At 38.0% G+C, this 14,615-nt stretch overlaps 1 protein-coding gene across 2 annotated transcripts in view; it reads right to left on the bottom strand.

Moving 5' to 3' along the window:
• Positions 1-354: 354 nt before the first annotated feature.
• ACVRL1 (activin A receptor like type 1) overlaps positions 355-14,615 on the bottom strand; it is a 107,181-nt gene continuing 92,920 nt past the window's right edge. For both annotated transcript variants that reach the window (XM_089679157.1, XM_089679166.1), the window contains exon 10: positions 355-12,541. In XM_089679157.1, coding sequence (XP_089535283.1) covers positions 12,407-12,541 — 135 coding nt within the window. In that variant the 3' untranslated portion in view covers positions 355-12,406. The remainder of the gene's footprint in view (positions 12,542-14,615) is intronic.

The following is a 14,615-nucleotide window of genomic DNA, read 5'->3' as shown; positions in this document are numbered from 1 at the left end:
ACTCTGCAGTAACTTTCAGGGAATGCCTGGGTAATCTTCCTGTAATGTCAGATCCAAATCACATCAATATAAATGAGGATCTGACTTGAAGGAGGTGACTTCTATTAAAGTATATGGACACAAGTTGGATAAAAGTTGCCTTGAAGTAGTACAGGAACCTTTTCTAAAGTCAGAGTGACTTCAGTAGTGCTAATTAAGACATATATCATTGACTAACATAGAATGTCATGCGACTTAGGGTCCCACAAGTAGGATTCCAAGTCAAGGCAGTGTGAACCAAGCCTTAGACATTCTTAAAATGTATTATTCATGCGCAAATTGATATTTTTGTACAAGAACAGAAACAGGAATATGTTTTGTTTATATCATTTTAATCAACGATTGACAAACCCAGCACTTTAACATCAGAAAACCACATTTGTAGAAACATTGTTGCAAGCCTGTTAACAAAGATATATAATAAATAATTTAAACAGTTTTATCACATTGTATACATTGGCTATTTGCTTATTTACACACTAAAACTAGAAATATACAATCTAGTAAAAAGTGCAGATGTCAACTCTGCTAAAGTTGTTCTTTATAGATTCATATGGGCTCAGGTGAAAGTGAATGTGAAGAATGCTGGTGCAGTTTTCGGGAGAACTCAGAACTCACAGTATACTGAGCAAATGATGAAACATTCACAAAGGAAATTTTTTTATACACAGACCACTATGTGTATGAGGCCTAATTAGAGTGGCGTGTGCCATTATTAGGAAGGGAACATGACTGATCAGGGAATTTCTCTATAGCACTTCATAAGTGAATGTAACTTTATATCAGGTGTGGTGGTCATTTTGTACCTAAAAGTCACCTAAAGTTTTAAATCCAAAAGCAAACATTTTTATATTACAGCTTACCAATTCTTAGATGTGATATCTGCATTAATTTTCTTTTTTTAGGCTTTCTTTCTTCTATTTTCATCTAGTGATCCAGCCAGTCAGTCTGTTGTTTTTCAAAAGAACAAGCTCTCCAGCAGAATGTATCAGTTACCAAGATGAGACAAGCCATTTAACACTAGCAGGGGTGCTTACAATAATCAGCTTTCACTGATTTATGTAAAACCTTTATTCTAAAAGAAAAAAAAACTATTTGCTGTAACTGCCTATAAAGTATTAGCTGGAGTTTGGCTTCAGTTTGTTAGTGGATTTAAATCTTCTAGTCAATCTAATACTCTTCTCCCTCTAGGCTGGCAATGCTGATGTCCAAAGGTGCCCCATGTACTCATTTATCCAGAGTGGGGGCACTCTAATACAGGAGGTGTGTTGCTCGTCAGATCACCAGGTGAAAACAGAGGGGAAACAAGCCTAAGAAAAGAAAACTTATTTTTCGTATTTGGTTTAATACCACTTTAATAATATTAGATGAGGCTCAGTTTCCAAAAGTACAGTATTGTATAGTGTTAGATTTTATTTGAGTACACAACACAATGGTGCTTTTTTCTAAGGCTGCATTCACACTTGTGCGACTTCAAAATCATGGGATTTTCATTGCGACTTTACAGTGTGACTTGATGCAACTTTGATGAGACTTTGGCTGTGATTGTTTGTGTGCTACAAAGTTGCACACAAGTCGCATGTATATCATTCAGGTGAGACTTTCATGTAACTTTAGAGGGTTTATATTGAAGTCTATGGCCCACAAGTCACATGAAAGTCAGACCAAAAAAAGTGCAGGAACTACTTTCAAGTTGTTGCGACTTGAAGTCACACAAATATGAACGGTATTCATTGGGATACATGGGGTGCGATTTGACATGCGACTTTGGACCAAAAAGTCACATGACAAATCGCACATGTGTGAATGGGCTCTCATAATGAATGTACACTAGTACAGGATACAAAAATAACATTCATCGTGGTTTCTGAATAAATTAGCAAATTACATTTAAACAACAAAAAAAAAAGCAATAAAGAAATAGTAAATTGACAATATCGGGAATAAAATATATTGCAGTTGATTTACTAAAACTGGAGAGTGCAAAAGCTGGTGCAGCTGGCATGGAAACCAATTGCCTGGCCATACATGGGTTGATTTTCAAACGATTTTTCGTTCAAAATCGGAATCAAGAATAATCAGCCGATTTTCGCTCTGTTATAGTAGGGCAATGGCACCGGCTGATTTTCGTGGTTCCTCCCCATTTCATTTATTGGGCATGCTGGACAATTCATGAAAAAAGACTGATTTTTTTTAAATCATTGATAGCACCATCGGATTACAGAACGAACAACGTTTTCAATTTTCGAACGAAAAATCATTCAGAATTCAATCCATGTATGGCCTGCTTAAGTGAACAAGCTGAAGTTAGAAGCTGATTGGCTACTATGCACAGCTGTACCAATTTTTGCACTTTCCAGTTTTAGTACATCAACCCCACAGTATAAATTATGTGCTAGGAGGCTGGTATTTAAAAATGTGTTTAGTGACATTCTTGACACATTTTTTTGATGAATATTTGTATATTTCACTTTCCGATTTGCAGAAATAATGAACTGTTCAGGTTATCCGAAAATAATAATGTACATTTATACCTGTGTATTGTAACTAAATATTATCCTTTTTTGTGAAAAAAGAAACAATTGTAGTTTGATCATAGAAATGTTCCAGCATGCTCATTAGGAAAGAACATATCCAGTATTTGATACAATTGCTGATAGCAGGGTTTGATTGGTCCCATTGCTAGGGAAAATATATTTACAAGCTTTTTGTCATCTGCACCTGTAATCATGGAAATGCAATATTATAGCTGACAAAATACTGGCTTTCAGTTTGTTTGCATGTAACGATCCAGTTGGGTTGTTAAAGGATCAGAGGTTTTTCAATAAAACTTGACTGTGTATTTGGTTCCCAGAAATACTTAGATGTAAAGAAATGTTTTAAAAACTTTTATATAACATGCTTACAAAAATAAAAAAAATGCTTATAATAAATTACAATGTATAAATCTATTATATAAATTAGTAAGACACTGTATTTAATGTAGCTCATAGCTCCATAACAGTCATGCCACGAAAGTGTTTGTTTCCGATCTGTAGTAAGCGACATGCCAGATGTTAAAGTGAATGAAAATCAAAACAAAGTGACTAAAAATTAAGTACTTCAAAGACAACTTCTATGACAGCTAAATGTTAATGTAAAATTGATTTATCTATCCATTTTATTCTCCATAGCCTGGAGCACGTTCACTTATCTGTCTGCATTTCAGTTACCAAAATCAAATTTGGGATACTACTAAATTGATATGGATTGCACCTTCAATACTAATGTGTGCCCCAACTCTACTTTAAAATGTGAGTGACCTTGTACAACATACTATTTGTAGAACAGAAACCTGCCTACATGTACTAAGATGTAAAATAATCAGCTGTAAATAGCATTCATATATATGTAAATAAATGCCTATAATTGTAATAAAACAGAGATACTTATCAAATGGTTAGCACTTCCACCTGGCAGTACTAGGGTCCTTGTTTCGAATCCCAGCCACGGCACCTCCTGCCTGGAGTTTGCATGTTCTCCCTGTGCCTGCATGGGTTTCCTCCGGGTACTCCGGTTTCCTCCCACACTCCAAAGACATGCTGGTAGGTGAATTGGATCCTGTCTAAATTGGCCCGAGTATGTGTATGTATAAATGTAAGCTAGGGACCTTAGATTGTACACCCCTTGAGGGTTAGGAACTGATGTTAATGTATAATATATATGTAAAGCGCAGCGTAAATTGATGGCGCTATATAAGTACCTGAAATAAATAAAATAAATTTGTATATGATGCACAAGTAATTGTTCTGTTATCTTAGGCCACAAAGTCAATGGGATTGTATGACTGTAAGTCCACTGTGTATTGGAAATACTGCTGCTGCGCCTTACTATTCTTGTATTTTGCAGAATTGAAGACATTACACAAAACTGAGCGTTCCCAAGCATGAGATATTTACTTTTGATGGTCCCCGTACTGCAGTGCTCAGCACGTTGCAGAACTACTGTTGTGGGAGGATATATTTACACTAGTGTGTGCAATCTAATGTCCATTTTGGAAAACTGAGCACCATAGCTTGCTAAGACCTTTCTTGTAGTGCAAGTGGCATTCAGAGTAGTGCAACAATCATGAGTGTGACACATATTTGAGTTATGTCTGGAAAACACTGCCCTAATTTACATTTAAAAGATGATGAGTTCTATGTGCATCTTTTAAAGTTCCAATAGACCTCCAGATACAGTACTGATCAGTCTAGGGGGGCTTAGCGATTGCTTGATTTGAGAATATTTGTAACTTACAATTTTTGTTTGCCTTGAAACTGGACCTGTGTAGGGGATCTGTCCAATCTTCTGATTCATTTTTCCCTAGATATTAACGCCTTCCCACCAGCTGCAAGCATGTAAGCGGCCTCTCGACGGGTGGGCCTTAATGCAGAGAGGCTGTGTATATGCGAACCCAAACAAAAACTGAACTTTTACGAGAGCAAGCACTGTACGCGCTCCCGGAATAGTTACACTGTTCAACAAATTTTTATTTTTTGCCAGTTTTGGAAACAAAAGGATCCATTTCTTAATGAATTTCACATTCTGAGTTCAAATATAACAATGAAATTTGTCAATTGGCTCTAGTTTTTCTGTAAACGGAAAGTTTTCTACTATAGGCGTAATGACTACATAATGCACAATAATTATATAGATAGATGTCTTTCCACAAATATAAAGCAAGTGATATTGACTACATAACAAAGCCTAAATGGCATAATATATTGCATAGGATTACCAAGAAAAATTATAGCCATAAGCTAAGTTGAATCATTTTAATACTTAGGATTCTCACTAGTTTTGTCTTCAGTTTGTGTCGGTTTTGCTTCTCTTGGCTTTTCTCTTGTATTCGAGGAAAGGGCTATCTCTTACAACTGCACGTGACTACACGCTTCAGGTTCTTCCTCACTTGACTCAACCACGAAGGATTCTGGTGCTTTAGGAATTGGTAGCCCCTCTCCATGAGGAACTGGACGTATTGCCGATGGAATATTTGGATAGTGCACAGATAACTTTTTCTTCTTATTTAGCCCTTTTACAATTGGAGGCACCATACAAAAGTAACAATTACTAACATGATCTGTTGGCTCTCTCCAAATCATTGGCACAGCGAAAGGCATAGATGCCTTTTTTCCATTCAACCATTGCTCCAGTGCCGTCCCACAAGAATTGCAGCATATATGTGGTGCCCAGCTCTTGTCCTGGTCTCCTATCTTGCAGCCAAAATACAAGTTGTAGGCTTTCTTAATCATTCCTGTTATCCTCCTTTTTTGTGAGATAAAAGTTATTTCACCGCAGATATAGCAGAAATTATCTGCTTTATTCACACAAGTTCGAGGCATTACTGAGTAGCCTATATAAGCATAAAACGAAATGTAAAGACGCTGTCCAACTCCAATCAGCTACAGATACTGCAGCTTTTATGCAGTGAAGTGATGCAATTAAAGGCTAATATTGCATCATCTCAGTATACATGCAATTTTCTATTGGTCACCAGTATCAATTGCGCAATATGCAGCTGAAGTTGCATCATAATTTTGAATGGCTTACGTCATTAGATGGGTGAATATATCATGGAAACTAGAGCCAATCAACATTTTTTAGGGTCATTTTCGTTTTCAGCACCCCAAAATTATGTAAGATTAGCTAATTTTATGCCCAAAACTTTTTACCTGTTGAACAGTGTTATCGGCGGCTAACGGAAAGCTCCCGATTGCTATGTGCAATCAGGAACTTTCTGATCATGTGACTGCTGTGAGCCTATCACAGTGGTCACATGTTCACAAACCCCACGCCACCGCCCAGCATCTAAAACCCCTTAAAGGACCAGGAGGCACCGGTAAAGAAGCAATTATAAGCAGCAGAAGAAATACATATATGGGCCAGTAATGCTATTAAGCAAACACAGGAAGTGTGCTAAAAAGCTAAAGCTGAATAAACCTCTTTGGTCAGGTTTGAACAACATTTGGTGCAGCTCTGCATAGAAACCAATCAGCTTCCAGGTTTTTTTTTCCAAGCTTAATTGAACAAGCTGAGGTTAGAAGTTGATTGGTTACCATGCACAGCTGTACCAGATTTTGCACTCTCCAGTGTTAGTAAGTCAACCCCAATGAGCATCCATACTTACTTATTTTCAGGCTGCTATGGTCCAGTCATGTGGCGCAGCTCCCCTGTGTCAGTCAGTGGCAGCTGCAGGGGAGAGGATGGAGTGCCAACAATAGATGAGCTATGATACACCTATAAGTGATGTTGCCACTCCAGGCATTGCTAGCTATTGTCAAGTATTCTCTTCTCTCCTTTGCAGCCAGCGCTGTCTAACACAGGGGTGACCAGACTGGAGTGGCCTGAAAATGGGTACTCATGCAGAGGGGACATTTTTAAGATTAGGTTTATCCTGGAATTCTACTATGGTTCTGATTCAGATAAGCCTTTCTTTCTGTATACATCTCAAGGTAAATGTTCAGTGCTGGCTAAAATGTACCTTATATGCATATTAATTAAAAGATCACTTATGCAGATGACTATTCAGCTGTTGAAAAACTCCAATCCAATTGGATTGCTAGATTTGCAACTCTAAATTACTGTCTACTGCTAGTCATAAAGCATAACTTATTGATTAGATATATGTGCACTGCAGGAACAGTACCTTATATGCATCCAAATTCCCAAAACGCTTAAGGTAGGAAAGTAGTTAGGAACAAATGGGTCCAGGAGGCGAAATCATTGATAACCCCAATTATCTTTTATCAATCTTAAATCTGACTGTATACTAGGCCTTTTCTTTTCAAATAATACATTATACTCTGCATAAAGTTGATTACCGTCCAATGTCAAATGAATGAATGGGTCCTGTCAAGTTCTAGACAAATAGACAAATTGCCCAAACATTTTAAGTGGCTCTTAAATAGGTTACAATGTCCCTGCTTTTGACAAATGTAGATAGCAGGGTAAAATAGCAAAGGGTGTTTATTTTCACTCAGGACACTCCTAAGCAGTTACTTGTCATCATCTGTGTCAGTGAACAACTCTTTTCAATAGCTGTATAAGCAGCACTAGTAGGTGTATATCTTTGAATAATTTATCTTCAGATATAGCCTTACTGAATATTGCAGAGAGTGATAGGCAAAGTGCAGTAGCACAGACAAACTCATTTGTTTATATGGGTTACTGCCTTTACATTTTATCATTGTCATTTGCACTGCTTTATTGAATAAGACCTATGATATAGACCAGGGTTTCTCAACCAGGGTTCCTCCAGAGGTTGCTTGGGGTTTCATGAGTAATGATCAATTTCTTCCTCTCAGATAAATTCCCACTGACACCATTGATCTTTTTAGCTAACTGTAGGGGGACAATTCCTCCCAATGACCACAAGTGTTGACCATCACACTAATGTATCATAAGTTATAGATATAGTAATTTTTAGCAGGGTTTTCCCTGAGACCGTAAAGGTGTTTCAATGATTCCTTTGCGCTGAAAAGGTTGAGAAATGGTGATATAGACAATGCTCATTTGTGAACAATCCTTCATATATTATATTGATGTATAAATAATGATGATTCATCAAATAAAAGTGCATGTTCAGGTAATACATGTGGTATCACCGGATGATGTTGAACAAAAACAGGAATTTTAATATTTTAAAGTGATTAAACAGACAAATAAAAAAAAATAATTTGTCAAATGGAAGTGGATGAACAAATTCAATTTCTACAGATTGATTTTTCTGATGATGCTCATCTATGAAAGATAATTTCTATGAAAATACATAGACAAAAATTAGACTCAAAATTGCACATTTCTTCATACAGCTATCTCATGCTTATAGGTAGCTTAAGACTGCATGTCTTCTGGGCAGGCAAACAGATTTAAAATATAGGGATCAATTCACTAAATCTTAACAATTGCTATTTGCCATAACAACTCTTGTTTTCTGCGGTGACAACCAAAGAGAGATGAAGATTTAGATTTATTTTAATTGTGAAACATAATGGTTTCAGCCAGTGAGGAATGCATGTTTGTAGCTATACTTTACTTTATACAGATCTTCACTGTTTCAATTAGGCATTCAATCTAAGATCCATTATTGGGTTATGCTGAAACAGTGCAATAGACCTATTCAAAACACAGAAGGCATTGTTCCATAACATAACCTACTTGCTTTGATCTTTCATTACAGATGTTGCATGAAAATGACTTTCAGATTGACATGTTTCCATAAAAAAAGAACTCTGCACAGTCTCCTGTTCCCCTGGCCAGCTGTGTTTCTTATAAAACCATGGCTAGCAGAAGTAGGAAATTATGCTTTTCTCAAGACGGTTGATTAGACTGTTAACAAAAGTATAATTTTCGAACTGACACTCATCTAGTTTTCTGGAAGGGGATTAAGTGAGTGTTTTTTGCTTAATTATAAATAAAAAATCTGTAATAATTATGCAATATGTAATTACACAACAATGTAACTGTAATATTTTGTAAATCTAGGTCACGCCTTGTACTTGCAAACCAACAGTTTGGTAGCATGTACATCCTTTGGAATTTATCTAGACCAGTGGTCTCCAAACTGTGGCCAGGAGGGGGGCAGATGCAGCCCCTTCCTTGCTTTTGTCTGGCCTTTGGAGCACTATTTCATCTACTGACACCAGCAATAGGGCTTAATTCCCCCAACTGACACCAATTAACTGCACAATTCCTCCCAATGACACCAATAATGGGGCATGATTCCCCAATGACAAAACGATGGGACACAGTTCCTCTCAATGACATCAACAATTGGGCCCAATAACATCAATGATGGGGCACAATTTCTCCCAATGACACCAATAATGGGGCACGATTCCTCATATTAGCACCAAAAATGGGGCATTATTTGTTCCCACGAATACGGGGACATTTTCTACTCCCAATGTAAACAATCCGGCCCCCCTAAAGTCTGAAGGACAATAAACTGACCCTTCGTATATAAAGTTTGGAGACCCCTAATCTAGACCAACTGTGATCAAGATTCAAGTAAGATACACAGGGGTTGATTTATAAAAGGTAAATAGGCTGTTCACTTTGCAAAGGAATGTTTTCCTTAATTTAGTGAATGTGGTGAAAATGCACTTTGCAAAGAATACCATATCACATGTAAGAAAAAAAAAAGTATTTTTACTTCCACATGCATGGGTGGTGGAAATCAGTAGAGCTTCCCCTCATTCACTAAGCTAAGGGAAAAATTACTTGCAAAGTGAACAGTCTATTTGTCTTTAGTAAATCAACATCATACCAACTGACGGCAGATATTGACATTTAATTTACTTATAAGAATACATGTGGTTAAAATATAAATGTTTCCTGGCTTTCAATATGGTACCAGAGCATAAAGGAATACATAACATATAGCTCTGCTGATTCTTAGCACTTGGCATACTGGAGAAATGAGCCACTGGTAGAAGAGAAATAATCCCCTTGATTTGCCCTTAGATATATTACGTGAACAAAAAAAAAGCTTTTCTTGCTTTATTAGGTTTACCTAATATAATTCTGCTTAGCCAAAGGAAAAAGTTACTACCACTTCAAGCATCTCATGTTTGAAACAACCAGCTATGGATACTATGGCCGCCAAAGGGGCCTGTCTCCCCTTCAACAACATCCTGTAATAAATAATGGAGGCTGCATATCTCTGAACTGTACGCTGAACAAACTTCAAGTGGTTGTAAAGGAAAAAACATTTTTTTAAAGAAATAACAAACATGAATATATTCATCTGCACTGTGCAATAGAATTGCACAGAGCAACCCCGAACTGCCTCTTCTCGGGTCCCCCAGCTGGCAGTCCTGGTTCCTCCTCTCTAGCTATTGCCCCCAATAGGAACTCACTTCCCATGGGGACCCTCGTGTGGGCACGCTCCTAAGCCCACAATGGGACTCTGCCCCACCCCCTGCTCCCTTGTCACTGACCTTGATTGACAGCAGTGGGAGCCAATGGCTCCCGCTGCCTCAGCAAAGCCTGTGAGACCAGGAAGTGAGAGTAGGGAAGAGCTGCAGACATGCACAGTGCAGAATGAGGGCTCAGGTAAGTATAAGGGGGGTGAGGGGGCCAATACTGATGCCTAAACATTTTTTACCTTTGTGCAAGCAATGCATTAAGGTAAATAAATGTTTAGGCTTTAAAACCAATTGTTCTGAGTCACTAATACATCCTTTCGATCTTCCTCCAAAGCCTCTCTGCAGGCTTAGATACCTCTATGACTATGCCCCGAGAATGCTTGAAACACATCAGGGGAGGAGTTGAGTCTGACAGAACATTTAAGTGACTTGGAGCACGAAAATCTGTTTAAAGCGGAGTTACACTCACGCTGTCAAACAGATTTTTAGCTGTAAAAACGTGGTAAAACATGGTAAATCGTGGCAAACCAGCATTTTTGGACTTTTTTTGACCGAAAAAGAAATTTTTTTTCGTCAAAAAAACCCTCAAAAAATGCAAACTTGAAAAAACGTGGCTAAACGCTAATAGAAAAACACTAAAAGACTCCTGAAAAACTTGTGTTTTTAAGGTGACTTTACACAGCTAACGTTACCAGCGTTATTAAAACGCCCCGTGTGCAATGTGAAATACATAAAAATAAATACAACCTGTATGTTGGAAATTATATACTCTTATCATTATTTATGTCTAGTACTTATAAGGTACATTCAATATATTTATACACCACGTGAATAAAGTGCCAGCTCAAGTGAAATGTAGTCCAAGAACCTGTTACATCTTAAAGCGGAGTTCCGCTCACTCTGTAAAAAAAATAAGTCAGCAGCTACAAAAACTGAAGCTGCTGAATTTTAAAAAACACACAGTTACCTATCCCTCGGTCCCACAGTGTGTCCCCTGCAGTTTGTTTTACCAGCCGTCTTCTCTTCCTGGGCGCCGGCATCTTCAATTTGGGCACCCGGTTGTGACAGCTTGCGGCTTCACAACCGGGTGCCCACTGCGTATGCGCAAGTAGCGCTGCGCTTCCTGAATGGTCCTGTAGTCTTCTGGGACCTGTCACATGTCCCAAAAGACTACGGGGAGGGAGGACACCTTCCACTTCCGATCGCCTAGGCAATCAGAGCTGAAGTGGGAGCAGGTACCTGTCAAACTCCCCCCCCCCACCACCAAAGGTGCCAATCCTTAATGGGGAGCGGGGGACCAGTCTTTAAAGAGGAACTTCCCTTTTGGGTGGAGATCCACTTTAACTTGGGCCTCGCCAGTGTGTGACCTACAATCCTTATTTGCTAACATATTTCTAGGTGTCTACAAAATTAGCTGGCATATGTCTTTTCTGGATAATGTTGTGACGATGGGGCCAGTTAATTTAAACTAGAGCAAATGAGCACAAAATATGTGTTTTTGACCACAGTGAACCATAAAGATTCCTACTTTTTTTTTTTTTTTTTTTTTAATAAAAGAAGACATGAGCCCTGATTGGATGCCACTTGTAACACCTGCACTTGTGTGCTTTCATTCATTTTCTTAATTTAATCAATCAATCCCAATGCTTACACTGACATGTATATACTCAATAAAGATGTGCAAAAAGTAAATGATATGCAAAGTGGAGGCAACCAAAATAATTTTTGAGTTGATTTGTCTCCACTGAACTAAGATCTGAGTGGTTGCATTCAGCAACATCTTTGTTGCTCTTTGTACTGACTTATGTCACATAAAACAGCCTTTCTGGTACAGAGGCATAACCAGTAAAAAACTTTATGAAAAATATTTACAAGCAAAGTATATCAAATGCAGTCTCTGACAGGCACGATATTCCTTCATATTTCTTTATAAAAAGCTTACATTTAACTATAAAACAAAAGGCATTGTCTGAATTAATTATACTGCTTACACCAACATTTACAGCTGCAGTACTGAATAAATAGCCTTTTATGGTTACGAGCTTTACTAGATATGTCTGGTAAATGTGAGGTAAATCTGATATTTTATATGAATTTTATCTTTGTACAACTCTCAGACACAGGTGCACATTAAACGCTCATGTACAATGGCAGAATTATGCAATATAAAGTTTAATTCCATTTGCACCTTTCTGACTTTTACTGCTATTATCATTTTTTTTTGTATAGTTATATAGTTTACAACCATTTTTCTAGCTGTTTTGGCAGTAAAGCTCAAGAGGTTTAATGTTAGGGCATATGTGCAGTGAGTAATAATGCTTTTTCTGACAAACGTAATGTATCTTTGCCAGTACTAGCACTGATGAAAAGCTGGTATACCTGTAATGCAAAAAACATTTTAGCTGGTTTCTTCATTTCTATTGTGGATTCTGGATTGTGGTTTCAGTCTTGTGTTTAAGATGTGCATACAAATGACTTTAACATTCCTGTTTTCTTTGTTCCAATGAATTTTTCAGGTTGTTTAATGTTTTCTTGATCCTCAGAGCTGTAAGTCTCGCTGATGGACTATGATACCAGCATTCCCTCGTGATCTTTGTAAGCGCTGATAACACCTAGTAGGAACAATTATATTAAAAAAAATTAATATTTTTTTGTTTTGAATCATGTAAGGAAGGTTTTTTTTTTTTTTTTGCTGTCTGTGTACCATAGGGAAATTTCCCTTCACTTGCTTACCAAGACCGGAAGTGAAAAGAAATCTCCCAATAAGTGGCAAACTCCCCTCTTAGACAAATGTGCCATGAACTGCTGAGCCTTTTGGAAGATATCTCCTTATGTCTTGTTGTGGAGACATCTCTAAAATGTTGGATTTACCCTCACTTTCAGTCTGTCCAACAGGGACAAAGACAGCAACATAAACTTGACACACCGTTGAACCCTCTGTTGGTCAACTTACTTGATATAAGGGACTTTAAGTGCAACCCCAATCCTACAGAAAGCTGACAATATGAAACAAGAGATGGTCAGAAGCTGCAAACATACTAAAGGAGTTGCTGGAACCTGGGCACATGATTCAGAAGTCAGACATAGCCTGGAAACACATTACATGTGCATTAGACTTCTACAGATCTTAACTATTGCAGGCACCTAGTCAATACTTTCACATTTTTACTTCTTAGGCCTGTTTCACATGGCGCTTCAGTTTGTATAAGAGCTTCGTACAGCAAGCGTTTTCAAAGTATTTGCAGAGCTTTTAGCAACCCTTGTTGAAGCTTTTAAAGTGCCCTTCAACTCCAGTTTGTAAATGTTGAACACAGATCCTAATGTGAGCGCGGATTGCCACTTAAAGCTTGTTTAAAGTGACAGTCAGCACCTCCACTAAGATCTGTAACATTTCCAAACAGGAGCTGAAGGATGCTTTATAGGCTTTGAGAAAGTTGCTCAAAGCTTGCCAAACACTTTGCAAAACCAAGCTGACGCCAGTATGAAACATACCTTTTTTTCACCCCTCTTAAAATTTACTTGTGCAAAAAAAAATTTTATTAAATTAAATTAAACATAAAAGCAGAAAAGAGGTGGGTAACACAGAAAAAGTAAGAATAATGAAAAATAAATAATGTGTTCTCTGGTAGATCTCTATTTTGGCAATTCAGCTAGCTGCATTGGGGCCCAAGGATATTAATATGTTTCTAGTACTTAGGAATATAAAATATGCTCAATAAAATTCATCAAAGTACCATGGCCGTATCTTGTACACTTAGGTCTTCTTCTCTCGCTGAAACCACCCTGCCCTGCAAAATCACCAGTCCTGGCTGCCATTTTTAAACAACGGATCCTGCACAGTGTCTCAGGAACCACTGTAGTACATTTGGCAAATACTGTTTTTAGGCTACTATTAAAAACACTATAACTTTATCGTTGTTACAATGTATTTAGAAAAGTGTAGGTCAAAAGGGTGCAATTGTGTTTATTCATTTTTAGATTTACTAAAACTGGTACATTCAGGATCTGGTTCAGCTGTGCATGATAACCAATCAGCTTCTGACTTCAGCTTGTTCACTTAAGCTTTGGCAATAAGACCTGGAAGCTGATTGGTTTCTGTTCAGAGCTGCACCAGATTTTGCACTATCCAGCTTTAGTAAATAACCCCCATAGTGTTGCTAAACTAAAAAAAAATGGACACCCTTCCTAATAATTACTATAATATGTCTGTCTGCCTTGTTTAACTTTAAATTCTTTATTTATAAATAAATTACTTCTGCAGCCTGGCAGTCACCAATAGTGTGGTGGCAACAATCTGCGGGCTCATAGAGCCTCTGCACTGTTGCCACCATACTGCGCATGTTCCCATTCTTCTATGTAAGTAATCTGTGTCTACGCACTGCTTACTATGAATGAAATCCCCTAACTGGCTATGTTGCTATGGTTGGGGGCAGGGCTAAGCCGAAGTCTGCCACATGTACTGTGATGTCACCTCAACTTTTTCAGGCCTTCCTCGCAAGCTGTCCAAAGTGGATCAGAGCTGTCAATCGATGATCTGATCTGCTCGAAGATGTTAGTGGGTAGATCAGATGCTTGAAAGACAGCTTCACTCTGCTTTGTACGGCCTGTGGGAGAGCCTGAAAAAGCAGAGGTAATGTCACAGGACACATAACCAGCTCTGGCTTAGCCATGTCCCAGCCCAGGTTG

The sequence above is a fragment of the Staurois parvus genome, unplaced genomic scaffold (genome assembly GCF_062004578.1).
Source record: "Staurois parvus isolate SC_StPar_1 unplaced genomic scaffold, SC_StPar_1.0 ptg000017l, whole genome shotgun sequence".
NCBI lineage: Eukaryota > Metazoa > Chordata > Amphibia > Anura > Ranidae > Staurois > Staurois parvus.
Note: the sequence above shows the minus strand (reverse complement) of the source record. Positions and strands in the feature narration are given on the sequence as shown.